This window comes from Rhopilema esculentum, chromosome 14 (genome assembly GCF_057945365.1).
Source record: "Rhopilema esculentum isolate cy_ngs chromosome 14, ASM5794536v1, whole genome shotgun sequence".
NCBI lineage: Eukaryota > Metazoa > Cnidaria > Scyphozoa > Rhizostomeae > Rhizostomatidae > Rhopilema > Rhopilema esculentum.
Genome location: NC_142828.1, coordinates 6,469,904 through 6,496,326, shown reverse-complemented (window position 1 = coordinate 6,496,326; position 26,423 = coordinate 6,469,904). Strand labels below are relative to the sequence as shown.

Below are 26,423 nucleotides of genomic sequence, written 5' to 3'. Positions count from 1 at the left end.
CTGTATATCTTTCATAACAACACTCATTGCAAGATTCACAGAATCCGGCGGACAGCCTATCCTGCGGTTCTTCCTTCTCACACACGATGGAATTTAGCTTGCCTCAAGGATGTTCTTTCATTCCTCTGCTACTAAATTTTGTTTCATCTGCTTTTGAAGACTTATTGGCTAACGAAATTACATTTGCCTTTAGTTAAAAGAGAACCAATTTTTTTTAACTGTAGCTTAGCCTGTCTCGTTAAACTAAAGTTTTGCTAATAAGCTTTCAACTCTAAAGGAATGCCCAAAATTATCAGAAATGTTTGCAAGGTTGAAAAGGCTACAACTGAATTTTAAAAAATGGCCTAAAAATCAAGTATGACAATAATTCAGTTTTGAACTGTCGAGAAAGAACACAAGAGTCGTATGGGAGGTTTTGATGTGTAAGATTCATTAAAAAAGGATAATACTGCTGGTTTTTTTTAAAGTACTCATTAGATCGAAAATTATCGAAACGAAACTGCAAACACTGTGTGTGAAGGAGACAGTTTCATGCACTTAGAACAGTTTGATTTTTGGTTATGATTTGTATCATTTAGACAAGACTGCAAATGCACCTGTTTAATTCCGTACAAAACTAACCTCAAACTGATTTTTCATTGTTCCAGAGCAACGAGTGTTCTTAATAAAAGTGAATGTCAAACTCTAAAAATGGAACTGGTAACCAAATGGTGACAGCAAAGAGCAAATATCTTCTATTGTCTTCTGGGCTAATTATCACGGGTTATTTTTTCTGACCTTGGGCTGAAATTTCATTACCAAAGTGTATTTATCGCATTATCTAGGGTTGCCGTCTGGTTCTTTGTCTAGGCAAAACACGGTAGAAAGAAACCAAATACTTGAAACATTTTCCCGTACATAAATGCAAAGAAATACCAAAGGCTAAAAACCTGATATCATAAATCTGCCCTTTTTTAAGCCAGTCATTCAAGAAGGCTTTCCAGTTCATCCTTGGGCGTTTTGTTACACTTTTTGTGGGCTGATATTTGGCTCAGCAGGATGTAACCTGGTATTAAACGATGTTTAAATCCTACCATGAAACTAAGTAGGCGCCTAGCAAGTCGTATTTTAAGCACCATTATTCATAATTCCTTGCAATAATTGTTAGTGGAGAAGTAGGTATGGCTAGCTGATAAACCAGAATGACGTCAAATTTGTCATTTTTCTGTCTGCAATAGTGTAAAGAACACGCATTTTCTCAATAGAACTAAGCTCTGGATTAGTATCCAGTTTTTGAATTTTTTTGTTAATCTTTGTGTTAAAATTTTCTTAAAGGATTCTCAAATGCCAGATACTAAACAGCTTTCTTTAAAAACTCAAACGGTATCATAAGATTAACATGAAAAAAACACCTAATCAGTTGCAAGGGGTTCTTCTTTCTATTATCTAGGTTATGTCCAAGTCGCCTTTATGTCCAAATTGATCAGTTCCCTCCATTTCTTGAAGTATGGATTTTCGAACAATTTCTTTGGTAGATTGGTTTTCGTAGGACGAAGGTGAACAGTAGGGATCGATTTCTTGAAGATAGTTTTTTGTACAGCAGGACGGATTTACATTTTTTGAGCCAAGTTAAATTTTGCAAAAGTTTTCTTTATTTTTTTCCTTTTTGATGAAATCCTGTTCAAATAGCAATAGCCTGTTGTATGCTTCGATCAAGACTTTTAGTGTCATCTTTTTGAAGGAGGGAAATCCTGTCTCCAGGTCATAGGAATTTTACCGTAACGGTAACTTTGCAATGCAGTTGAAATATTTTCGAAAATGCCATAGGTAAGTGGCACTACCATAGGCAAGCAGTGACCTACCATAGGCAAGCGGCACTGATTGGTCAACCTCAACAGTCATGTGCTCGCGTTTCTGATTGGCCTTTTTCGATCCACAATTGGGTATATATATTTCCTAGCGTAGCGTTTTCGATCTATGTTCTGACGTTGTATACTTTGGATTGTCGGACGAAAAGCTTTAGTATACTCAAATGTTTGCTTTTTTCAAAGCCATTTATATATTAAATCTGCATCAATGTTTTGAAAAAGGAGGTCAGCCTTCCCTATTAGACTGTAAAGTGCTATTTTTGAGTCCAACCAACACCCCGAATGCTATCATTTTGATAATGTTTTGCCAGATTTTCCAATCCCGCTATGTTATTTGCTCTTTTCAGAGAGGACGAAGAAACAAAAAAATTACCTTCATTTTTTGGCTAGTTGATATAAACTTTGAAAACCTTGCTCATAAAGCTAATCTGTTGTATCGAAAATTCTAGTTCGGAATTTGGTTAAAATATTATATATGTTTAAATGCAGTATTTTATGTATATGTAGGTCAAGCTCCTTCTGCAGAATCAACAGGCCCTTCAAGCTGAACTGAGTCGCATTGAAAAGAACGAGTCCAATCGCGTTGAAGCTAAAAAGTACAAAGAAGAAAACTCTAGTGCTGACAACAGTGCGTCATTAGAGGAACTTGACTTGGTGGAAATAATGACTGGCAACACAGAAGACCCATTTGTCCCACACGAGAACATTCTAAACAAATATTCCTGCATGGTATGTCATTCTTTATTTAATAGGTTTTCTTCTTTAAATGTTCGAAGCTATTAGTTAACCTTCTACTCAAAAAATGGTACAATATCCAGATCATAGACAAACTTGGACTGCACGCTCAACTTTCTTGGCAGAGTTGCTTTATATAGAATATTTGATTAGTTGCCCTGTTACGTTTTTCTGGTCATGATAGAGGCAAGTTTTAAGCTGTAAGTCTGTGCACTGCTAGTGATTAAAAGTCTGCGCCAACTTGGTCAAACTTGAGTTGTAGTTTTATACAAAGGTCTTTAGTTCAATAGATCTTTTTACGGATATGATCCACAGTTCCTTTACTACGAGAAGTTCTGAAGAAAAACCAAAGTCTGAAAAGAGGAGCAAATAACATTTATAGTTTAATTAGAGTAATGTTAATTCATATCTAAAATTTTTCATCGATTGCTTTTCTGGGTAAGTTTGCTTTCCTTCTTTTTTCTTGGTTGAAAGCAATAAATGTCATGAATTTTTCTCTTGAACATGAAGATGTTCTAGTCTTATCTCTAACCTCAATTGAGACAATTCCTTGGAATTTTTATTTTTTTGGTGCATACAGTTTTTCTTTTAGAGATAATTATGAAGTATAAACATTGTCATTAATTTTATGCTTCTAAAGCCCAATCTCAAGTGAAAAATAAATCAGCGAAATGCGAAAAAGTTCGCGCGAAATACGTCATAGACATGCGCAGTGAGCTTTTGCTGGGATAGACGGCGAAGAATTTCTATGCGAAAAAAATTTAAAATGAGTTTAACTTTTTCCGCTTTCGCCTGCGAAATCCTTCAGCCAATCATAGTGCATATCCCTTTGTCACGCTTCCAAATAAAAACATTCAAAGGAATTTTTTCACGTGAAGTATTTTGCAGCGAAATTTCGCAAAAATATTTCTCAGTGCCTACTGAACGCAGAAACAGACTTGGGCAAAGGAATTAAATTTATTGGTACTCTTATAGCTTGTGTAAAACTTAAAGAAGTTTCAACTAATTTTATGAAAGATTTCTATTTATTTTAGTACTTATACTTTTAAAAATATCGATCATAAGAATACTAGGGATTTTCGGAAAAACATCTCAGTCGAATGAAAGCCACAACCGCCTTCTTTTCTTTCCCTCTCTGCTAGCAAAATTTCTCCAGTCACCAATGCTTGTGACAGCTTCTGATCAGTATCAATATTATTATCAAAATCGATATCAACACCAATATCAAATCAAATGTATGTAAATGTTTATCAACATGAGCATCAAAATCAATATTAACATCAATACAATATCAACATCAGTATGAATATTACACATACAACATCAATTTCCTAATCAATTTCATTATTGTTATCGATGTCGACATGGATATCAATATTATTACCAACATCAATATCAATAACAATGTTGAAATTTATTCTAATGTCAATATCAGCATCATCAATTTCCTGATCAATTTCAATATTCGTATCAGTATCGACATGAATATCAATGTTATCATTAACATCAATATCATTGACAAAGTTAATATTTATACTAATATCAATAACAGCATCAATATCAAAATTAACATCGTCAAATATCAAAATTAAAATAATAATAACAGAAGCCCTATAGTGACCGGGACATGAAGCCCTTTCCATTGTTTGGTGATATCCTTTGGCCAGACGTTACTTTCAAAAGCTCTTGCCATCTCGAAGAAATTGTGTGAAGAAACGTTCTGTCCGTTCTATGGCACTATTAGGAGTTGCTTGCTACAAAATCTTCCTCTTTAGCTTCATAACTTTCAGCTGTTTCATTTCAGATTTACACCTCCTGCAATGAAGGCAAGACTTTCTACGAGATTCCTGAAACACGTGTATGCGATGGTTGTGGAGTGAAGGTAAAAAGCTTATCGTCATAACCTCATTTTTTACATTTTTAACGATAGAAGTTTTGTTTTGGAAATAACCTAAAAATATGATGTTGCCATTTGCATGTTTAAATGATCAACCAGTTCTCTAATTTCACCTGTGAACAAAAAATCGCAAAACATTGAGAATTTTAACAACAATTCTTTTTCGGCACACTTCATTTTTTGGTATGTTTGTGAACATCTACTATCAAAATAATTCTTCCTGAATTTTAGCGATATGACGTGTTTTCCTGTTGTTTTAAAAATAAATCATAAACACTAATTAAACCCCAGCAACTTTCACTACCTGGATGTCTATTTTCATGATTTTTTTGAATAAATACTAACAGAAAGTCTAGATCAAATAATCTAGAATCATAGTAAAATTTCTCATGTTTCAGCCGCTTGGACTAAGTTTTTTATTCTTTTTATTCAATATTATAAAAAGCAAAATGAAAAATGAAGTAAAAAACAAAAAAAAACTGATAGGCTTTCTGTTAAGCGGCTTTTCCAAGGTAGATGTCGGCTGAGATTTCAGTTGCAATGGCACCCTCAGATTTGATCAAAAAAATTGTTATTTCTGAGTAAATTTGATATTTTGATCTATTTTGTAGTTATTTTTTAGCTTTAAGACATACTAGTTATAGACCACTGAACCCTGCTCACAAAAGCATCCAAGGAATAGAAGGAAGAAAACTTTGGTTTTTAGCTTTTTAATTTTTATTTTTTGGATTTTTAAACTTGAACCTGTAATGTGATATATATTTTCTTTTGTTTAGAATTTTAATTTTAACAGGATTCAGAGTGATAGCAGCTTCTATGCAAGCTGACCAAGTTTTTACATTGATTGATTGCTATATTGATTGCTATCGTTGTTATTCAGATTTCGTTCTTTTCCTAATTTTACTACGCTTTCTTTTCAATAAAAACAATTTACATCCAGAAGCAATTTTGGAAGCGTTTGGGTCAAAAGGGTTAAAAATGCTTTTGGTCATGCTAAATCTAAAATTGGTTTCATTTAATTTATAACTATTATTGATATCTTCCTAAATTCATTCATTTTATTGCCACGTTTCTTCTTCCAGTCTTCTAGAAAAATAACGGTCAAACTCATCTCAACTCTTCTAGTCATCAAATCGACGTTAAATCGTCACACGTAGGACTAATGATATGAAAACGTTCAATAAGTTAAAAATTTTATAACTATGCACTGGAGTTTTAAATAAAAAACTCCCAAATATTTTCATAAAAAGCATTTTAAATTATATTTAAAAAGTGCTAGTATTGCTAAAATCGTCCAAAATCCAGAGACATGCACAGGGGTACGACTGTACATAAATGAATTTGCAGTAGCAAGAATCAAAGATGGGTAACATGATACGTATTGTTAAAAATGTCATAGAAATGTCATAGGTCTCCTTCAGGCTCAATTTTTATCACAGTTATAAGATTCATGTTTCAGCACACTGTTTTCACTTCGATAATTACCCATATTATCATTATATTTATTTTATTTTTTATTAGCAGGCTTTCACAATATAAAGTTATCTGCGTCAGATTATTGTCTCTACGCCTCAGGTTTTGTAGTCGGTACGCGTATTTGGTCAGATTATCTATCATAGTTCAGTGTAGGAAGGTTATCAAAAAACTCATATCGAGACAAATATTTGTCTGGGAAGGAGCTTTGTTCCCCCGTAATCCCAATGGTAGACATAGTCTAAGTATTGAATATTTATACTCATCAATGCTATTCAGGTCCTAATCCAGGATCTACTGAACCAAAATCTGTAAATAGCCTATTATTAAGCTTATTTCGTGGGATCCCCGATATTTTATCTTCGTTGGAGGTCAATTTAAGACACATTTTGATAGGGCTTTTCTTGCTACATGATTATGTTTAACTTATTTCAAAAGCTTTAGCGATATATATTTAGAAAAGCACAATACCATTTCCGATTCTTTTTCTATTCTAGACACTTATTTGTCCTCATGCTGTAACAGACAGGGAAAGAATATTTTCATTGCCTAAAAACTGCACTCATATCAAGGTTGTAAGGCCAAGAATAAAAATCTCTAGAAAGATGAGAAGGTTGGTGGGGTCGTAGTATTATTTCAGAAGATAAACCATCAGTAAATGCAATCAATTAGTTTTAAGCCATAAGTGAACGAGTCTTTTTTATGAAATTCACACCAGTTAATTATATAAAGCCCTTGGTAGTTGTGGTTTTTTGTCATTTTTTTCTGATCCTTCCTTTTGGACAATTGAACGAAAAAAACTGCTAGTTTGATAATTTTCTGTCAATTTTATATGCATTATTTGCAATTTTATATGTATTGCCTAATAGAGGTAATCAACGTTTAATCGATTTACCAAACTTTTGAGTCTCAATTTACCAAGAGTGCACTCATATTAAGGCGATAAGGCCATATTAAGATCTCTAGGAGGTTGGTAGTATTATACTATTGTTTCAGAAGTTAGGCCATTAGTAGCTGGAATCCATTTTGCAGTGTAATCCTCTTGGCCTCTTGGCTCTCTCTCTTTTAGCCTTCTCTGCTACATTAGCAGCTCTTCTTTCATATACCAAACATTATTCTGTTATAAATAATAAAAACAAATTTAAATCATCTATCAAAACTAAATTTGGGTATGTAATAGATTTTATGCAATAAAGAAAGGGGTGAACGCTGACGAAAATAAAAGTTTACCGTGAATGGCTAGCAGTCTTCGGAATTTCACTATTAAGAAATGGAAAGATGAAACGTAATATTGAAAATGTGAATAAAAATCTAGTTCGTTGAGATATTCATTTTTATAATAAATTCTTTTCTTGATGATGTACACAGATATTTTTTTGCAGAAAAAAGTCCCAAGCGAAGAAGCTTACTGTTAGTGAAAACAATGTGGTACGTTTGTTTTAAATTACTCACACATTGTAAGCATGGTACTTTTTCGAGGTAAACAGGCTTTTGAAATTTTCACAATACCTTTGAATGGTTCCTGAATAAGATTTCGTTTAGGTGAGCTTTGATCAAAATTAGAAATGGCAACGAATGAATTTTTTAAATTTTTTTAGTTACACATTTTGAAAGGATTAAATTTCTTTTTTAAGCCAAGAAGGGCGATTTTTCGTTGTAAATGCAAGCAGTACTTATTTAAAAAAAACCCGTAGGTTATGAAAAATTTTCAAATAATTTTTTGCTTCAGTTTTAAAAAAAACTCTATTTTTAGGCTCAAAACGGAAATTTCTCATTTGTATTTCAAACTCTGGAGTTTATGGACTCACGCCAAGATCAATATCCTAAGGGCATTTCGATTGATTAGAAAAAGGAGGTCTCATTTGAGCAGGAAGCTTATTTTGAATACTAAATGGAATCATAATACCTTCAAGTGGGGATATATTTCGGCAATTTTCCAAACTGTAAATATGAGATATGTAATGGAGATATTTGTGAGCATTGTATCTATTAATCTCACCAAAAACATTCGCCTTTGAATAGACTTTAGTTACAAAAGATGGAAAAGGTATTGAACGATAAAACATTTTAAGAATAAACAAAAAAGGAAAATGAGCTTATATATACAGACACCTGCCATTTTGAAAGTAAATTTTCCATTGAAGTGGATTTAACTGATCTGAAGAATTGTTTATTTTATGCAATTAATCGTAACGAGAGGAGCTAGAAATCATTTTTGCTCAAGGGTGAATCAATAATGAATAATTACCTTAGGAATTCTGATGGCTGGGCTCTTTAATCTCGATTGCTTCGGAGTATTTTTTTGCTTTTAATCAAATGTCTGTTTATTACGTATATGAAGTTTAATCTTATCGTTCTAAAGTGATAATGTAGTAATTATTAATGCAAGACAAAAATATACGTCAATATAATATGAATCTATTGATAATACGAGATTCAGACAATGGCAAATGACATCAACTTACGTGTGGCTGGTTAGTTGACTGGGTTTTAACACTAATCTATGATTGTGGGTTTTTTGGGATTTTGGGATACTTAGTGTGTTTTTCAGGAAACAATTTTTGTCTTGGCAGATTGTCAACCTAGGCAGTCGAAGACAATGCAAGAAGCATATTCTTTTTATTGTAGACGTATTTTTGTCATATGAATACTTTTAAAATGAATTTAAGCTGGCATTTCATTTTCGGTGTTCTAGGCCAACTAATCAGTTTTTTATAAAGGTTGTGGTGTTTTTTTTTCGAGCAAATAATACTTAATTGGACGGCTAGTACCAATATTCGTCATCGCTAACTCTGCTGGGCTTTAAAAAGTTTAGATATTTCGGAAACAAAAGTCAATCTATTTTCCTAAAAAATGTGTTGCGTTTTCAATGAATCTAGCCTCTACGGGAATGGTTAAAAATGTTATAGAAAAATTCAAACAGCGTGTCATTTGATGTAAGCAACGGAACTACGATTTGATCGAAATCCTATGGGTGAAAATGGGTTGCAGTTAAGATTGGCTATGAAATCAGAATGGTATTGGGAAAAAGTTTTATATGGTTGACCATTTAAGAAACAAATTTTCCAAATCTTTTCCCCTTTCAATCTCTACTTATGAGTCGAAGATTTTAGTCGAATTTTAGTCGAATCTCGAATAAGAATCATTGTCCCAATTATAATAAGAATTATTATTATAATTATTACTATTATAAGGAAATGTCAAATTAAGTGCATTGGATTGATTATGCATCTTTGCATGTTCATAAATTGTGTGACTAGATTTAGACAATTTTTGGCAAGCCAGAGCGATGGAGAGGGCCAAACTAATAACCAAGATGTACCAGACTCGGAATATTGTCGGATCTCGCCTTTGTTGAAGAGAAACTGCTATTATTTGAATTAAGCTTATTTGAATTTTGTTGTGAAGTAATCCTTTTATTTCTGTCTTTATGCAGTAATTTCTGCTCCCGGCAGTTACGTTCTCAAAATAATCCTATACTCGCGCTAAGCTAATATCTTGATATATTTGTTCAACTTTCATTAGAACTTTTTAATTCCACTGAATATTATATTCGTTTTAGATAAGACTGAAAATGCCTTTAATTTCTTCTTGAAGTAAACCAGCCGCTTAAGGTTTTGCCTAATTTTGTTAATAAATGAATTCTGTTCATTATCTTCAGCTGCCAAGATTGAAGTTTATCTGGGAAGACTATTATCTCAGAACGTCGGTGGAAAGAAAAGTTTACAGATCCCTAACAGAGGTGGTGTTTGTCTCTATCATTGAATTTGTGCTTTATTTATGTAAGATTAATACGTAGCCTGGTTCTCTACTCGTGGCTTCACTGCTATTCAGGCTCCTTTTGAAGGAAAGCTTTTTATGGCAAGTCTCTTCACTTTATTTCAAAAAGTTCAAAAAGTTTCATTGTCAAAAAGTTGCTGCTTGTTTTCATATTGTAAAGTTTCATGCTTATATCAGTTATAATGCGTGTTATAATTTAGATATGTAAATTATAGAAAGTTAATACCAAACTTTTACAGTGCAAAGCAGTTCTGCAAATACATTAATATTAAATGAAGAAGCTTTATAGTTATTTTATTTTTCTGACAGTATTTTGAACGGCAAAAGGCAATGTGGTTTCTTTTCAACTTCCTCAAGTTTCCAAATTTTTCTCAATTTCTCTTTGTTTCTACAACCTTTCTCCGTCCCGTGGCCACCGGCCCGTCATGTTTTCCTGACTCTGATCGATGAGATCGTCTGTTAAAATCATGTAACCTTCTCTGCAGTCATTGCGATCGTCGGAGAGTCAAAACTGATCGAGTGTGGACTGTACGCGTTATAAGGTTTGGCAACACTCTGGACATAAACAGCTATCAGCGTCCTGATATGTGGCCGTTCGTGTCAGACCGCAAACCTTGCAAAATCACTTGTTCTTCTTTTCTTCTTTCTGATATGAACTTGTCTATTAATTCTCGAAACAAGGCTATATTCACTTAAAGCAGTTCTTCTTCAATAAACATAACAAAGTTTCCTAGCCTAAAATTAAGACGATAATCATCATGTCAAGGGTTTTAAAAGTGACTAAAATGTCCTTTTAGAAAAAGGAAACAAAACAAAAATTACCTGTTGTAGAATCTTTGCTACTGTTTATTAGAACCACAAAGGCAGATCATATGTATTTGTTGCGTGTGCCAAAGAATAATTCTCATTTAGAACCTACTATGCGTGTACAAAGGCTGTTGCAACTTTCCTCGGATACCATGCCTTATGTTATCACAGGTATATTTATAGCCTGGTTTTATTCTATGATAGGAATATATTTTGTCAATTGTGAACCAGTTTTATGCGCTAATGATATGGCAAGATGAATACCAGCCAATGGAAGAAAACCCAATCTCTATTTTGGTAAGTGCTAAATTGATTCTAGAACCAATACGTTTTTCAAGATGCATTACATGGATTTTCTAGCAATAAAATCAAAGTGGATCCATAACGACTATTGGTATAATTTTCTCGAATTTTTACCAGCAAGTTATTCGGGTAATGATTTATTCAGTGAACGATAGTGGATTCTGACTTTATTACCAAATGTCAAATGCTAAAAATTAAATATTGTTCCAATAATGAAATAAGTCTCACCTTTCTGCGATTCTTTTCTTGCTTTTGGTGAACTATGGACATGTAATTTTGTATGAATAACTATGACCCTAGTTAAAATCCTATTGTTGTCCTAGTCATGAATAGTCTAGTCATACTGTTGTCCAAATTTGCGTTTAGAGCATAGTAGTGCCTTGATAAGGACAGAATAATTGTCAAAATGTCCTTATTAAGCCAAGTGTTGAAAGCAGTTGCTTGTTTTGTCATAAAGATCTGTTGCTTAGAACGTAAGGTTTCTTATGCATGTGAAAGTCTCCCAGGTTGACTGGAGTCAAGACCTTTTGTCAGGTTTTGTGATAAAGACCTATTGGTTGGAACGTAAGGTTCCTTACGCATATGAACGAGTCTCCAAGGTTGATTGCAGGGTCACAAAATCGCTCTCTGTCTGGCTTTTAGGCGGTTTACCTCCTCGTACGAAACAGTCTCATGCCCGGCAAGTTAAATGTGCAAAATTTCAAATTTTGTTGATTCTACTAGGGGACGACGATACTGAAATTCGTGATTAAGAACAAATTTTTCAGTCTCAGAGAGAGTAAACGGAAAATTCACGCCCGGCGCAAGCTAGCTTTTTCAATCGGCTTTCAAAACTTGATAAAATCACAAATTAACGGTGTATTTTTGGTATGTCGATGACTATTTTGGCAATTTTAACTCAGGATCCGAAGAAAAGGAACATTGGTCTAATTTCAATGTTAGCGCCCTGGGCACTGATGATTTGCTTCAAAACTGAATTAAGTCCTGAGCTTGATAAAATCAAGGAAAAAAAGTGGTCCGGAAAGGTGCATGTATATTTTAAAATGCCGTGGACTGGCAACGTTTCATTAAAAGCTTAAAAGTCAAATGAAAGGTCTCCATTTGGTGAAAGTGCTGCTTCCGTCCATTCATATTGATTGGGTACCTACCAATCAAACAAGTTTAGTCGTTTGTAAATTTCGGTGCCGATATGAAGTTCGGTACGTAGTATGCAGTAGTCAATGATCAGTCCAACGAATTAAAAAATTTTCTCAATTGAATGTTACTGTAAATTTGCAATTTTTAGGAATCGTTCTACAAATTTTTGCAAGATCGCTTCATCCTGGAAGATGTGATTTTCATTGTATTTTATGATATTCTGACAGCCGTGGGAAAATACGCTGCAACTAACAAGGTAGCAGTTATAAATTTTTAGACTTCCATGAATGCATGGAACATCTAAATTATTTTTTCTTTCTCATTGAGGTAAATATGATCTTAAATGTTCGGTGTTATTTTCAGGGTAATACGCATTCTTCGTTTTTTTTACTTGGACGTTGGCCAATATTATATCAGATCTATAGTATTGTATTGTATTGTATTGTATTGTATTGTATTTTATTGTATTGTATTGTATTGTATTGTATTGTATTGTATTGTATTGTATTTTATTTATTTTATTTTATTTTATTTTATTTTATTTTATTTTATTTTATTTTATTTTATTTTATTTTATTTTATTTTATTTTATTTTATTATTTTATTTATTTTATTTTATTTATTTTATTTTATTTTATTTTATTTTATTTTATTTTATTTTATTTTATTTTATTTTATTTTATTTTATTTTATTTTATTTTATTTTATTTTATTTTATTTTATTTTATTTTATTTTATTTTATTTTATTTTATTTTATTTTATTTTATTTTATTTTATTTTATTTTATTTTATTTTATTATAATCAAAACCAATTTTTGTGACAAATTTCAAGATTGTACAGTCACTAAATCAAACAAATTACGAAACTTCATGATGGTACGATTACAACAACAAAAATAAGATTTCTATTCAGTGAATGCAACACACGTTTAGGAGGAATCAATTAAATATCAAAGTAGCATAGTTCCACTCTTCACTGCAGTTGAACGCTTTTGTAGGACGTAAAACAGGAAGCCTGAAGTTTACCATGCTTCAATCTTCAATACATCCAATATTGCTATATCAATAAATGTTAATGTAATTGCCCGCAACTCGCGCGCGATAGCGCGCGAGTGAAGGGCTTATAGTCTGCCCCGCGTATAAGTAGCATATGGAAGCTTCAGTTCATGTTGTCAGCACTTTTTCAGCAGATTTTGTCACTTTTCTGCTGCCATGACAACTGTCAATCAATTTCATTGTCAATCAATCGGCTTTGTCGAGGAGGTCGTTAACCGCCACCTCTTTGTGCGGAAGGGAATTATCTTCGGAGCGTTGCTCTGCCAAGACTCTGTTAAAGGCCTTCGGTTTTTTGGCACGAAAACGGTGCTGCATCACAGCTCGGTTCTCCGCAATGGATGGAAGTTTTGATTCGAAGTTTTGGGAATCAAAACCAGTCGAATGCCACACTTTTCTCCCAAAAACTCGAGACCGTACGAGCAAAAGTTATGATTGTCGTGGTTATCGAAAAATAAATGTCAAACCCTCGAAAAACTTCATGATTTTCAAAAGGGCGTTGGACTTAAATCAAAGGCAAACTGAAAACCAAAAATTCTTGATAAAAAGAATAGTTTAGCTTCAACTAGAGCAGCTGTTTTTATAGAATTGTGAAAACCCAAGATGGTGTCTTCTTCGAATATCCTGACCTACATTTTCAAAACAATCATTATCAAGGAACTAATTGTTTGCGGGCAGTACTAGCAAGAGCTATTTCTAGTTTACTGGATAGCTTCTCTGTCTTATTGCACTTAATGCCATATAGGCAGATCTGTACATGTCTTGGTGTATAGAACAGGATGGTTCCTATCTAGAACTCCGACTGTCACGCTTTATACATTGCAACCAGGGTTGCCAAGAGATTTCGGAGGCCCTAGGGCAAAACCGAAAGACGAGACTTCCTGCGAGCGGAAGGATATATTGAAGTTCATGACCCGGGACTCAGGTAACATTGAGTTGCAACTTAGAACCATCCTGTTCTTTCATCAAAGCCAATATTGTTTCTATATGTAACTCGAGTGTTTTTGGTTCTGTTCTTCAGCAAATCCATCTCTTCGCTGCCTGCCTTGATGGCACGGTTGATGCTGCAGTATTTCGCTACGTTCTTCTGATGGCGGAGTTCATCAGTTCCTTTGAATGGATCCAAATGCAGGATTTCTCAAGCTTTGCTGCTATAGTTTATCCATTCTTACAGGTGCTGAAATTTTCAAATGCCGCTTTTTTCTGTTTTGCTTGTTTCAAACAGATTATTTTTAAGGACTTTTCAGTGGCGAGGAGAAGGAAAAAGATAAAAAAACCCAGCATGGACATGTTTATGCTGCAATTTCTTCTGCAAAATTTCTGCATTACTCTAAACCATTAAATACTGATATATCATACATGATAATTCGTTTCGTCTCTTGTTTATGATTTTTAACTCAATACATATATTTCAAGAATGTCTGAAGGTTATTTCAAATTTGTCTTCCTATTTAATTTGTACTTATTTTGCACAATAGTCTGATCTGTGTTTAAGAGCTGGGTTAAAGGTCGTCATTAAAAAAATTAGCCACAAAATTATCTAATTGTTCGCTTCTTGAAAATATATTTATAACTATCTACAAGATATGCGAATCATTTTTCCCTTTTACAGTCTTTTCGAGTAATTGTGGCGTTAATTAGACGAATTAATCATAACATATTAAGCTGCTATTGTTGATAGTTTCAAGAGCATGTCTTTTGTGTACAATTTTTCGCTCTTTGGCTAAAAAGAATTTGGCGGACTCCAAAACATACAGATTGAGCTTTCGCGTCGACCAGTTATTGTTTGCTGTTTACATACTCTCGCCATACAGACTATTTGAATATTTATTCCTTCTTTGGCTTTTGAGTTAACATACCAGCTTTAATTTTAGGAAGACGATTTTGAACAATTGAGAATGGGTTATACATCATTCAGCGAAAACAAAGTTTCATCTGGCCTTGTTTTCCAATACTTGTTGTACGTAATTTTAAATGGAAGGGAACCAAGATTTATGGAGGTAGGTTGCATAGAAATTTAAGAACTCGATAGTTGGCTTGATTTTCGTGGTATTCATAAGCTGCGAATCTTTACAGCTTCTTGGAAAATTGAGTTAAAGGAACATGAGGATCCAAAGCAAAGTTTGTTGAGAGCAAATCAAGGCATCTCCGACTTAAGTTTGATAGGTACCTTACTGTTGGAGTTTATTAATCTTTTAGTCATCCGAAAAGTTTTGCGCTTTGATGTGTGTTAAAGCAATGAGCTCGTAGCATACACAGATTTAGTTTTAATAAAAACCTAGGTTTACAAAATGACAAGTTGGATTTATCAGAAAGTTAAGTATGTTAAACTTAATTATGTTTGTTGATTGGAGAGCCGAATTAATGGCAAATCTATTTTTAAATGATTAGGTAAGTTACTATCAGCTTAATGTCAAGTTACGATTCGATTTTATTATGATCTGGACATTTGATTGTTTTTATAATCAACTTGTCTTCCTGTGATCTATCAAATGACCAAAGCCAGTTTCTAACATTGGTTTTTTAACATTGCATAAAATGACACAACAAGCTTTATCAATTTGTTATAATGGAAATTGTTTATGTTATCTTTACGTAAAAACTTTTCTAAGAAAGTAACCACTGAAAAGTATGCGGAAACTGTTCTTAGAATAACTCGTCTCAGAGGAAAACTAAGAAAATTAATTAAGAGAAAATTAATTGATTAAAAGAAAGTTAAGAGAGATTTTTTGGCAGAAGTTTTCAACATGTTAGGGCTATTTTATTTGTCTTTAAAATCTGCCCTTTACCGTCCTACAAGTATTAGCTACTGAGAATATTCAATAGCGAAAGATTCTTATGACCACAATGGACACTTCTCTGCAACGAACGTCTACCTTCCACTCGGATACCTCTCTTCAACAAATTTATTACTTTCCCATCGAACACTTCTCCACAACAAGCATCTTCTTTCTACAATGGACACCTCACTTCAACCAACATTTTCTTTTCCCAACGGACACCTCTCTACAACGAACCTCTACCTTTTATTCGGATTCCTCTCTTCAACAAATTTATTACTTTCCCAACGATCACCTCTCCACAACAAGCATCTTCTTTCTATAACGGACACCTCTTTTCAACAAACATCTTCATCCCACTACCGACACTTTTTTACAATGAACATCATCTTTCCACTACGGACATTTCTCTTCAACGAACATCTTCTTGCCACTATAGACGCTTTTTTACAGTGAACATCTTCTTTCCACTACGGACACCTTTCTTAAACGAGCATCTTCTTTCCACTGCGGACAATTCTTTACAATGAACATCTTCTTTCCACTACGGAGACCTCTCTTCAACGAGGATCTTCTTTCCACGGCGGACACTTCTTTGCAATTAACTACATTTTTCCACTACGGACAACTCTCTTCAAAAAACACCTTCTTTCCACTACGGACAATTCTTTACAATGAACATCTTCTTTCCACTACGGATACCTCTCTTAAACGAGCATCTTCTTTCCACTGAAGGACATTTCTTTGCAATGAACTACATCTTTCCGCTACGGACAACTCTCTTTTTTAGCCAGGCTTCCCAGCAACAAATGCCTCTCTTTAACGAAAACCTCTCAACAATAAAGACCTTTCTTGAACAGACTGTTTAATTTGTCCCAGATGTGGCTTCACCAATCACTATATGTTAATTTTTTGTCGTTAAAATCAATGTAATTTTTTTCTAGTTTGAAGTTAAGTTACTGCAGTGCCCTGTCCGAAAGCCAGGCTATTTTACGGATATAGAATTCGTAGAGGCATTGGATTCACTTGTTCCGCTGGCATCAGAAAGGCTGCTGCATCGTCTTTTTAGCCAGGCAGTAAGACATTTTCCCGGTGATGATGAAACGATTCACGTATCACGGGTGTCACGTATCCTTTTATATCCTTACATTCGTAAGTTATATATATAAATATATATATATATAAATATATACATATAAAAACTACCTTGGCTACGGTGAAATCTACAGTGTTGCCTTCGGAGATTCCTCGCTCATTTCATTGGGCCGTTTGGCTCTGTGGTATTAGTGTGGGTTTTTGAAGCAGCAAACTGGAGTTCGATTCCGACCAAGACTGGTTCGATACAACTGGGCAGCACCCTTGTGGAAAGATTTTCCTCTCGTCAGCTTTTGCCTTATGATTACATTGAAACGAAGATGGAGAGACAATGTCATAAAAAGGTCCAACGCCAAAAACTTGTCAATACTGAACTCCATATCATAGGAACTTTTCTACATTGAAAATAATTTCACGTGTTTACTTTAAGTCTGTAAATATGCCAAGAAGCGAAACATCATTGTAATTTTTACCATTGCTCTCGAAATGTGTGAATTTCAGTTTTGTTTGTTTAGTTCTTGTTTTCTGCTTAGCTTTCATCGTTCAGCTTTTACCATAAGCAACAACCAGCAAATTGTCAAAACTGTAAAGAGAAATTTCCTTAATTTTTTAAAGATATAACAAGCTATTTAGCTTTGATTCACAACACTCCAAGAATACGAAATGCCATCAAACAATGGAAGATGGATAACAAAAAACTTGTTTCAGAACAGCAAGGTATAAAATTTATATTCTGTCTGATTTATAACAGTTTTTTGGAATCTAAAAATTGTTTGAAACAGGCAAGCGTTTTGAGACAAACTGAAGCTTCTTCTCGTATTACGCTCTTCAGAGTATAAAAATACACAGGAATATGTTATGCAGTTATATATAATTTTTTTAACGAAATAGACCAATAAAAAACGCGAGCACATGACTGTGAAAGTAAAGGAAGTGGGAAGGCTAGGGAAGGGAATAGGCAGGAGATAAAAAAGACAGGAAAGAAAAATGAAGGGTTGAAGAAGTAGGGATGTGGGAAAAGAAAGGAGAAAGAGGAAGAAGGGAGGAAAATGAGAACGAAGTTGATTGAAATAGAAACGGTGGAGGTGAGAGGAAGAATGAGAGAGTAAGAATGAGGGAGGAAGGAGAAAGGATAACGAAGTAGTCGGTAAAAGAGAGGGGCGGTGCGGGTAAATGGCTCGGCCTTGAGTAGTGGCTTGAAAGCACGACTCGATAGCTCAGCGGTAGAGCACTTGACGTACAAAGTCAGGGATCGTGAGTTGGTGCCTCGTTCGGTTCGGTTATTTTCCCGCACTCTCAAATGAGGGAGTAGGGCGAACAGAGTTTTAAAAAGGAGAGATTGGGAAAGGGAAGGTAGAAAAAGGAAAGCAGAAAGATAAAAGGAGAAAGAAGAAAGATGAAAAATAAAAGAAGAAAGAAGAAAGAAGAAAGAGGAAAGAGGAAAGAAGAAAGAAGAAAGAAGAAAGAAGAAAGAAGAAAGAAGAAAGAAGGAAGAAAAAAGAGGAAAGAGGATGGATCAGTTCTTAGTATTTGATCTACAAGTACTAAGAACAACGACCTTATTTTCAAGGTTGGCAGGAAGAAATTGAGAATATAACTCTTGGTTATTATAGGGTAATGTTATCTCCATATGTAGGTTCGAAGACATATAAAAACGCTAGTTCAACTTCAAAAACCTTTTGATGCACACTCTATGGTTACACAGTTAAACTGCCACAATTATATATTTTAAAAAAATGTGTATAAAAGTCTTTGTAGGAGATCAATGTGTAATTAACAAACAAATCATTTTCCTACTACTTAGTGATTTATAACAAAAGAATCAAAGACGTTATGTTGTAGCATCATGTTTATTTTTAGCAGGGTTTGGCAACAATGAATTCAATGTACTACAAGGACACTTGTGTGTTGTTAAGTTTGTAATAGCTTGTGACAAAGAAATTAACAGACGGACCTCCTTTATAAGTTTCCGTGGAGGTTTGAACGAAGGGAATGATAACAAAAGATAAGAGCGGACTGAAGTCTTTATTGAAGTTAAGCAAAATAAGCATAGATTGATTGCTGTTTTATGATGTCCGAAAACCTCTGGGTTTCGCTCAATGTCCTTGCCAATATTTAATGGAAATTGTAACCCTAAAATAAACTCTTTATAATTGTTAGTTATCATTCGTATCCTTTTAAAAACTGTTCTTACGATTTGTTGTTGAATGAAAAGGAATTTATGATGCTCCATTGATGATATCTTATCATGTTTTAGAGACAATCATTTATATTTGACATGTTATTTTGAATCTCCTAATGCAATACACTTTATATAGAACATAATTAAAATGGAGATGAGACCTTGCTCCTTAAAAGTCGTCAAATAGCTGTCCTTTATCTGGTCAGACTAATGCAATTTACGCCAAAAATATAACTGGTTAAGAGCCAAAGTATGTTGGATTACAGATTGTTTCTCAAATCGTCAATAGCCATAGGTTCATAGTTTTGAGTGCTGCAAAAGTAAAAACACAATCATCTTCTAAGTTTTCAGCTTAATTACGCCAACTGAAAACTTACTCCTGGGCTGAAAACGACTGAAACCGACTGAAAACAACTGAAAACAACTGAAAACAACTGATAACGACCGAGAACAACTGAAAAAGACTGAAAACAACAAAATATTTTATTTTAATTTTACTTATTTACAGCAGAATATGAAAAAAGTTGAAAAAACTTCATTTATTGAACATCGAATGATTTTCAAATTTTATAAACTGCACTTCAAAGTTATTTAAGGGTTATAAGCTCGTTTGTTTTAACCGGTCTTGTCATTTGCAGGTTGCCATTAACATTTTTTACTGATAGCATCGATTGTATTAGTCTTATTTAAGTTAAAAAATAAACCTTTGTTGAGACATAATTAACAGATTATATGAAATATTGGAAACGTTGCCAATCAAACTGAAAATTGCAAGAAACAAAAAAAGAAACAACATTTATTAAAAGATTTTCTTTAAATAAAATTTCCATTATACTATTTTTTATGAATTACAAGTTTTGCAAATTTATGGTACACACCCACTTCTATTCCTGCAATTGTTTTGACGTTATGCAAAACAACTAGACAGATGTGTTCCAGTGATTCGTTGATAAACTACTAAACGTTTATTAGATCCCTAACTTTGACATCTTGGTTAACCTTGTAAACCAAAGATTTCAGCTCATTTACTCTAGTCAAATTGTACGGATTTTCAAAAACTTAATCATTATGTTTGTTTGAAAACCAAAATAAAAATGTTTGGCGTTTACCACAAGATAGAATCTTTACAGCAATGTCAGAATGGATAACATAAGCTTAAAGTTCGCTTGAGAAAACATTCGTACTAAAAGATCAATGCAACCGTTGATATTGATTTATTTGCTCAGACTTTTTATTTGTAAGTTAAGCGTTTGCTTTTTAAGTGCTAAAAAACAGATTTTTTAAGGGAGGCCACATTTGCTTTTCATTTAAATATTATTACCTGTCGTTCTAGAACTCTCTTGCAGCTTACTTCTTGTTGGCCGTGACGTGCAATCCAATATCAAGAGTAATGCCCGAATATGCTTTTGCGTGAAAGTTACTTGAAATGAATCTTTAAATCATTTCTAAATGGCTTTGAAAAAAACAAACATTTTATAACATATTGGCTATATGTTATAGCCAATATGTTATAAAATGTTTGCTTTTTTCAAAGTTATTTTCAAGTTCTGTACCGCCAATAAACGGTTGAATTATTTTTTGCGCTCTTCTGAAACGGTTTGCTTAGGTAAAAGAGAATTTCCACCTTCCTTGTTTGTTTCTAAATGGCAATGAATTGAATGAACATCGTAACAAAGACTTTATGAAAGCATGACCTAAATATCATAAAAATATTTATGATTATAATAGAACTCTAAGGTTTCATTACGTGAGCACTCGTTAAAACCTCATTGAATGTAAGATCAAATATAAACGACAGGTTTATGTTGATAGGAAAACCAGAAACCATGCCGGACGATAGTAGTTAGAATTAGTGTTGAGATAATGCATCAGTTTTGCGCCATCATAAGGCTCAGAACCCAGTTATGATCCCCAACCTTCTAACCTATGTACATTCTTTCCTAATATAGAACATCTTTACAAATCAATGCACGTTTTATTTCGTCTTTAGACAATGAACAGAGATGGAGATTCAAGCAACCCAAGAATTATTTCGGTTTTATGACTTTGTCAAAGATAAAAGCCCTTGGAATGGAAATGGGGAGGTTAGTGTCAAGTTTCAATACCTCAATTTTTTAGAAGAATAACATCATAATGATTTAAGTAAGAACTAATGATGTATATATGATACGTAATATAAATAGTATTATCCGTATCATTGGTTGCTATTTCTATTATATGTTTTAAGTGATTTAATTGGAACTTGAAATGTTTTTACAGCTATATTAGGCCGTATTATCTTGTCTGGAAAGTGGCTGTATTATCATAAACCGATGTCTGTTGTCAAATCGGGTTTTGACAACTTGTTCTTGACATGCAGTCGGGTTGCTACTTGAAATGGAACAGACAACAGAAATGTCTCGATCTTTGTATCAAAACTCTTCCGGTTGATGTGGTAGTTTATCTTTTTTCTGGATCTTCTATCAGTTTAGTGCCCATTTAGTATTAAAGGAACTTTCGAGAACCCTTTAGCACTAACATCAACAACAAAAATTGAATAGACCTAGTGCAGAATCCTGAGCTTGGTTTCTTTGTCAAAGTATGTGTATTTTATGAGTACTTCGTCATATCATTGAACACGCTGAAGTTTCTATTGCTAGTTTCCACAAAGACCAAACATTTTGCACGAGAAACAATGTCCATTGTCTGTCAAGTTTTGATGGGCCCTCGTATGTTGACTGTGAAATGCTTAAGTGACACTTTGTTCAAATAGCAATAAACCACCCTGTAATCTTTTTCTTATTTAGAACCATACTTTCAAATTTTAAACATTGTTCCACATAATCTCAGATCCATCATCATCATACTTTCCTTTAAGCCTCTTTTAAGTCCACATTGACCAAAATGTAAACCAATAAATTTTTCTTGCATTCAAAATGACAAGTGTTAACTTCGCTATTTCGTAACATCTAAATTATCTCTCTTAAAGATTTACAGTAGATCTTCATTCCACCTGGACCTCTTTTGTAACCGGCTCGGATCCTGTTTTTCAAATCATCGGACGACAGACAAAAGTTTTTAATCAGATGACATTTTCATGACATTTATCTAGACATATATACTTCTATAGCCTAGTTTAGATATTGAGGGGTTTTCAGAATCGTAACTACGGGATGTAGGGCAGAGGGCCTACTCTTAGTTATACTCAATTTTATTGTCATCAATGTTCATTTTTGATACTTGTACGTTAGCACAGAAATCAATTTGAGGGCAGTGTTATAGATATTTGGCATGATATAAGAGGCGTTAAAGGAATAGTTTGACATGGTAAATTGAGAATATTTTGCGATGTTATAAATATTCTTTTAATTTTATCGCGTTTTCTTGTTACTGAAATTTGCAACGGTAATCTTCAAAATGCATCAGCTAAAATACAGCATTTTTCAGCTTTTTACAAAAAAACGCCGATTGAAATGAAAAAACCCTACACTGTGCGTTATTAGGCATGACGTCTAAAACATGTGGTCATCAGTAAATGCCCAGAAAGCCTCAGCATTGACTTAAAGGGCAGGAAGATTTTCAGGATCATTTTAAATGGTAAACACACTTTTGTGGTCTTTTCAAACGATAGACGTTAAGTTTGTAGAGTATACAAGGATTTTTGCTTGGTTCTCAATTTACCCATTTGTTCGTAAGATTTCTCGAACCAATTTGGTTTGTCCTATTAAACAGATGTCAATAATGAAAGTTAATTTCAAAGGATAAAAAACCAACATGAAATATAGAGTTGTGATTTTTCTAAGGGGATAAGAGTCCATTAGCGCGCTGTATTGGTTCACGTGGATACGAATTCATTCTCCTGTCATTCAGTCAGACGGAAGATCCAGTGTAATTAAAAATCTTGCAGATCGAAGACAATCAATCAGGAATATCTGCGGCGGGCTTCTGAAATCTAATGCCTTTAGACATATGACTGTGTGTAGAAATGTCCTCAGAAGAATGGCGTGTAGCCCAGGGTGCATTCCATGTACTTAGGCCCGAAGATCTTCGGCGTACACCCAGGTTTTTTTCGGCGTTCGGCGTAGAAACCAATAAAAATTTTTTTTGGTGTACTTAAAATTTTCATTAGTTGGCATGCTAAACATGAAGCCATGTACATAGTTAACGTAAAACAAAGACTCATACACCACATTTTTCTCTAATAATCAATTTTCTTTGTCTTGCACAACAATATTTACAGTTTTACTAACTCAACTGCTTTTATATTTTTGGCGTACCTAAACAAATGCCCCGGCGGACCTTCGGCATAAAGTTGACATGGAATGCACCCTGGTGTGTAGCGTCCTCTTCTGGATTAAGTTTTGTCAAGATATATGGTAAATGCTTATAGTAGATGCTATACTGCGTTTACCGTTGTGCCTGTTATCTAACCACTGATAACGCCCATGGTCACAACCCGATCAAAATCGGTTTGTTACAAAATAGGCTTCATTTCCCAACAGGTTTCTCTTGCTACGGCTTTGAGACTACTTTAGACGGTCTTGCAAACGGTTAGGCTTTTCTCCGCACTGACTCTGATTAATTTTGGAGTTTGCAGCAATTCTCCTGCACGAAATTGTCATTCCTTTCATAAATCTCTACGTAGGAAATATATTTTACGTCCAAATTTTCTGCATGTAAAATATGAATTGTTTTTGAACCAACCTTTCCGTATAACTGATATTGGGGATCTTGTTCATATCTAAGCCACCCGGTCATAGAGTACTCAGTATTTACTGGGTCATAAAATATCATAGAAATATCTAGTACTAATACTTGGATTGGATAATGACGCAATCAGCCAAACGTAGCCTGTGCTCCAGACCCCTAACTTGAAAGTAGAGCTCTACTTTGAAGTTAGGGGTCTGGAACACAGGCTAGCCAAACGCGGCATATCCTAATTAATAATTGACTTTTTCAAGGAGTTGTAAAAAATGAAGTTACATGTATGTCCTAATTATTTTGAATATATATTGTTCATACACCCAAACATAAAATGTGTTTTAAAATCACCCCCAAAAATATAGTGTTGAAGTGAAAGGCGAAGTCTTATTTTTAAGCACCAATGTGACATTTGATCCTGTCTATGAATGTTTCTTTCTATTAAAACAGAATAAAGGTAAATTTGATCCAAAAGCTAGAAGATAATGACCTGTCTGTCAAGCCAAGACACTCCAGATGCTTCGTCGTTTCAACTTCTGTCAACTTGTGACCTAACCCTTGTATCCTCTAATGACCATCTAATATTTTTGATAAAAGTTGGCTGGAAAAAATGTCTTTGTGCGCATGAGAAACTGCTTTTTTGCAGGCCATTTGAGCTCATCGCTTTCTGTTTTCTTGTTGTCAGTTTTGTTCCGAGTCAGCGTGTCCTTACAATCTTAATCTTTCTTTCTATCATCAAGGATATGAAAAACATTTAAGCTCATCTTTGAATAGTTGGTATATTACGCTATGCACTATTTCCGCGGACACATTTTGTGTAATAGGGTTTATTCTCAGATTTGCGCATGTTTTAAAAACACTACGGGACAGGCATTAATTTAAGGAATTTTCATCACTGCACAAAACAGCGTAAATCACTGATTTTCGGGGCCAAATAGGGTGTGGCTAGGGGTGGGGCTAAGTTTTGACTGAACCCCTTTTGGCGGAACAAAAACTTTTTACATTATTTTCAGGGACACTTTCAGTGTAATTCAGCCTAACTACAGCCTACGACCTCCAAAAAAATGTAGATATGTTGATCATTTTGTCCATTTGCAACGAAATTACAATGCGGGGTCGTACAACATCGTTTCACTTGATTAACCATTTGAATACATTTAATATATCAAGTAATACATTTGAAATTAAAAGTATTGTTGTATTCAGATATGATATGTTGCTGTTAATCTTGATTATAAAGTGCGATGGCAATACATAAAGTAAATTGGTTTGGCTATTAAGGATTACCAAGTCTCAGCCTTATAAATTAAGCCTCTTTTTTAAAAGAGTTGTATATTAGCTTTTCTTTTCATATTGTCAATGACAGTGCAACAAAATGTACCAAGTCTACATTTTGTTTGCTCGCTATTTGATTGAAATGTACCTCAGGCTTTCTACTAGTACTTTCTAGCTACTTCACTCTTGTCGATCAGCATAGTTGACAACAATTCATACAGTGTATATCCTAATAGCTGTGTTACAGAAGTGATTATTTATGGAGAATAAAGCCTGTTCTGTAAACTTTCCATTTGTTACTTGATACATGTGTTGTTGTTCCTAAAGGTGGTTTTTATGGTCCATTGATGTTCTTATTCGACGAACATGCATAGATCTTCACTCTAAATGAATTTTCATCTTTTATCAGATGATAAAAGTTCATTTTCTGCAAGAAGACATCCCAGCATTATTGAAAAATTTTGATAAATAATGAATTAAATAATGGCCATTTAGTCATGAGGCGTTTACGTCTACTCTGTCAACTTAGGTTGGTCAGATAAAATTTATAATGAGTTTCAGGTTTTATTCCTTTTTGGGAAAATGTCTTCTGTGTGTTCTTAGTAAACGGAAAGTCAAAATTACATGTCATTCAGCAGTCAGAATTGAGGGATAAGTTTTAATTTTTTGCAGATGGCCCAGTTTTGAACATCTTCTCTTTTTAGTGCCATATCAGCTATTGTTGTAGCTGCATATGATTTAACCAAATCAACTTGATGCACCACATAGTTTATCTCACCATGGCACTGCACACACGGATTTATTGCCACTTCTTGGAAACAGGATACCACTAATGACAGCTGTATATTTAAATCTTTAACACACTCGGAGTCAGCTTCTACTAATTTAACTTCCATAAAAATTGCTCCTAGAAGATCTGTAAGTCTGCCAAATTCACGAGCTCTGTCCCATAACCTACCCCCCCCCAAAAAAATGCTTTTGAGCGTTTTAACATTTTACTCTCTTATTGCTTCTCATATCCTAATGAACTGTCTTATTTAAAAGCATTCATTAAACTTGATCCTACTCTCTGTCGTTTTTAGCCCCTCCCTTATTTTTCCCGGTGTGGGCTTAACCACAGGCCCTAGCGGCCTATCACAAACATTCCAAGCTAAACAAATAAAACATCTAGACCAAATATTAATAAGGGTGATGCCCATCTGCATCGTGGAGGAGGGGAGGATGTCTTTATTCAATGGTTCAAAATGCTATTAAAAGATTGTTTGCTTTCATTGAGGGAAGGCGTGTTCATCTAAGTATTGGTTGTCCTCATTTTAGGGTGAGCGCTCATTTTGAAAAATAGTAGCATGCCCTTACAATGTTAAGATTAAGACTGGTA

General features: G+C 34.0%; 1 protein-coding gene across 3 annotated transcripts in view; it reads left to right on the top strand.

The window, feature by feature from the left end:
- The window catches only part of LOC135696544 (uncharacterized), a 52,973-nt gene that overhangs the window by 25,268 nt on the left and 1,282 nt on the right, over positions 1–26,423 (top strand). For 2 of the 3 annotated variants that reach the window (XM_065215964.2, XM_065215966.2), the window contains exons 14-25: positions 2,355–2,576; positions 4,387–4,464; positions 6,450–6,565; positions 7,335–7,380; positions 9,614–9,694; positions 10,744–10,836; positions 12,128–12,235; positions 14,055–14,207; positions 14,908–15,033; positions 16,758–16,941; positions 17,524–17,625; positions 21,081–21,174. In XM_065215964.2, coding sequence (XP_065072036.2) covers positions 2,355–2,576; positions 4,387–4,464; positions 6,450–6,565; positions 7,335–7,380; positions 9,614–9,694; positions 10,744–10,836; positions 12,128–12,235; positions 14,055–14,207; positions 14,908–15,033; positions 16,758–16,941; positions 17,524–17,625; positions 21,081–21,174 — 1,403 coding nt within the window. The remainder of the gene's footprint in view (positions 1–2,354; positions 2,577–4,386; positions 4,465–6,449; positions 6,566–7,334; positions 7,381–9,613; positions 9,695–10,743; positions 10,837–12,127; positions 12,236–14,054; positions 14,208–14,907; positions 15,034–16,757; positions 16,942–17,523; positions 17,626–21,080; positions 21,175–26,423) is intronic. The other variant, XM_065215967.2, reaches the window with a different exon arrangement.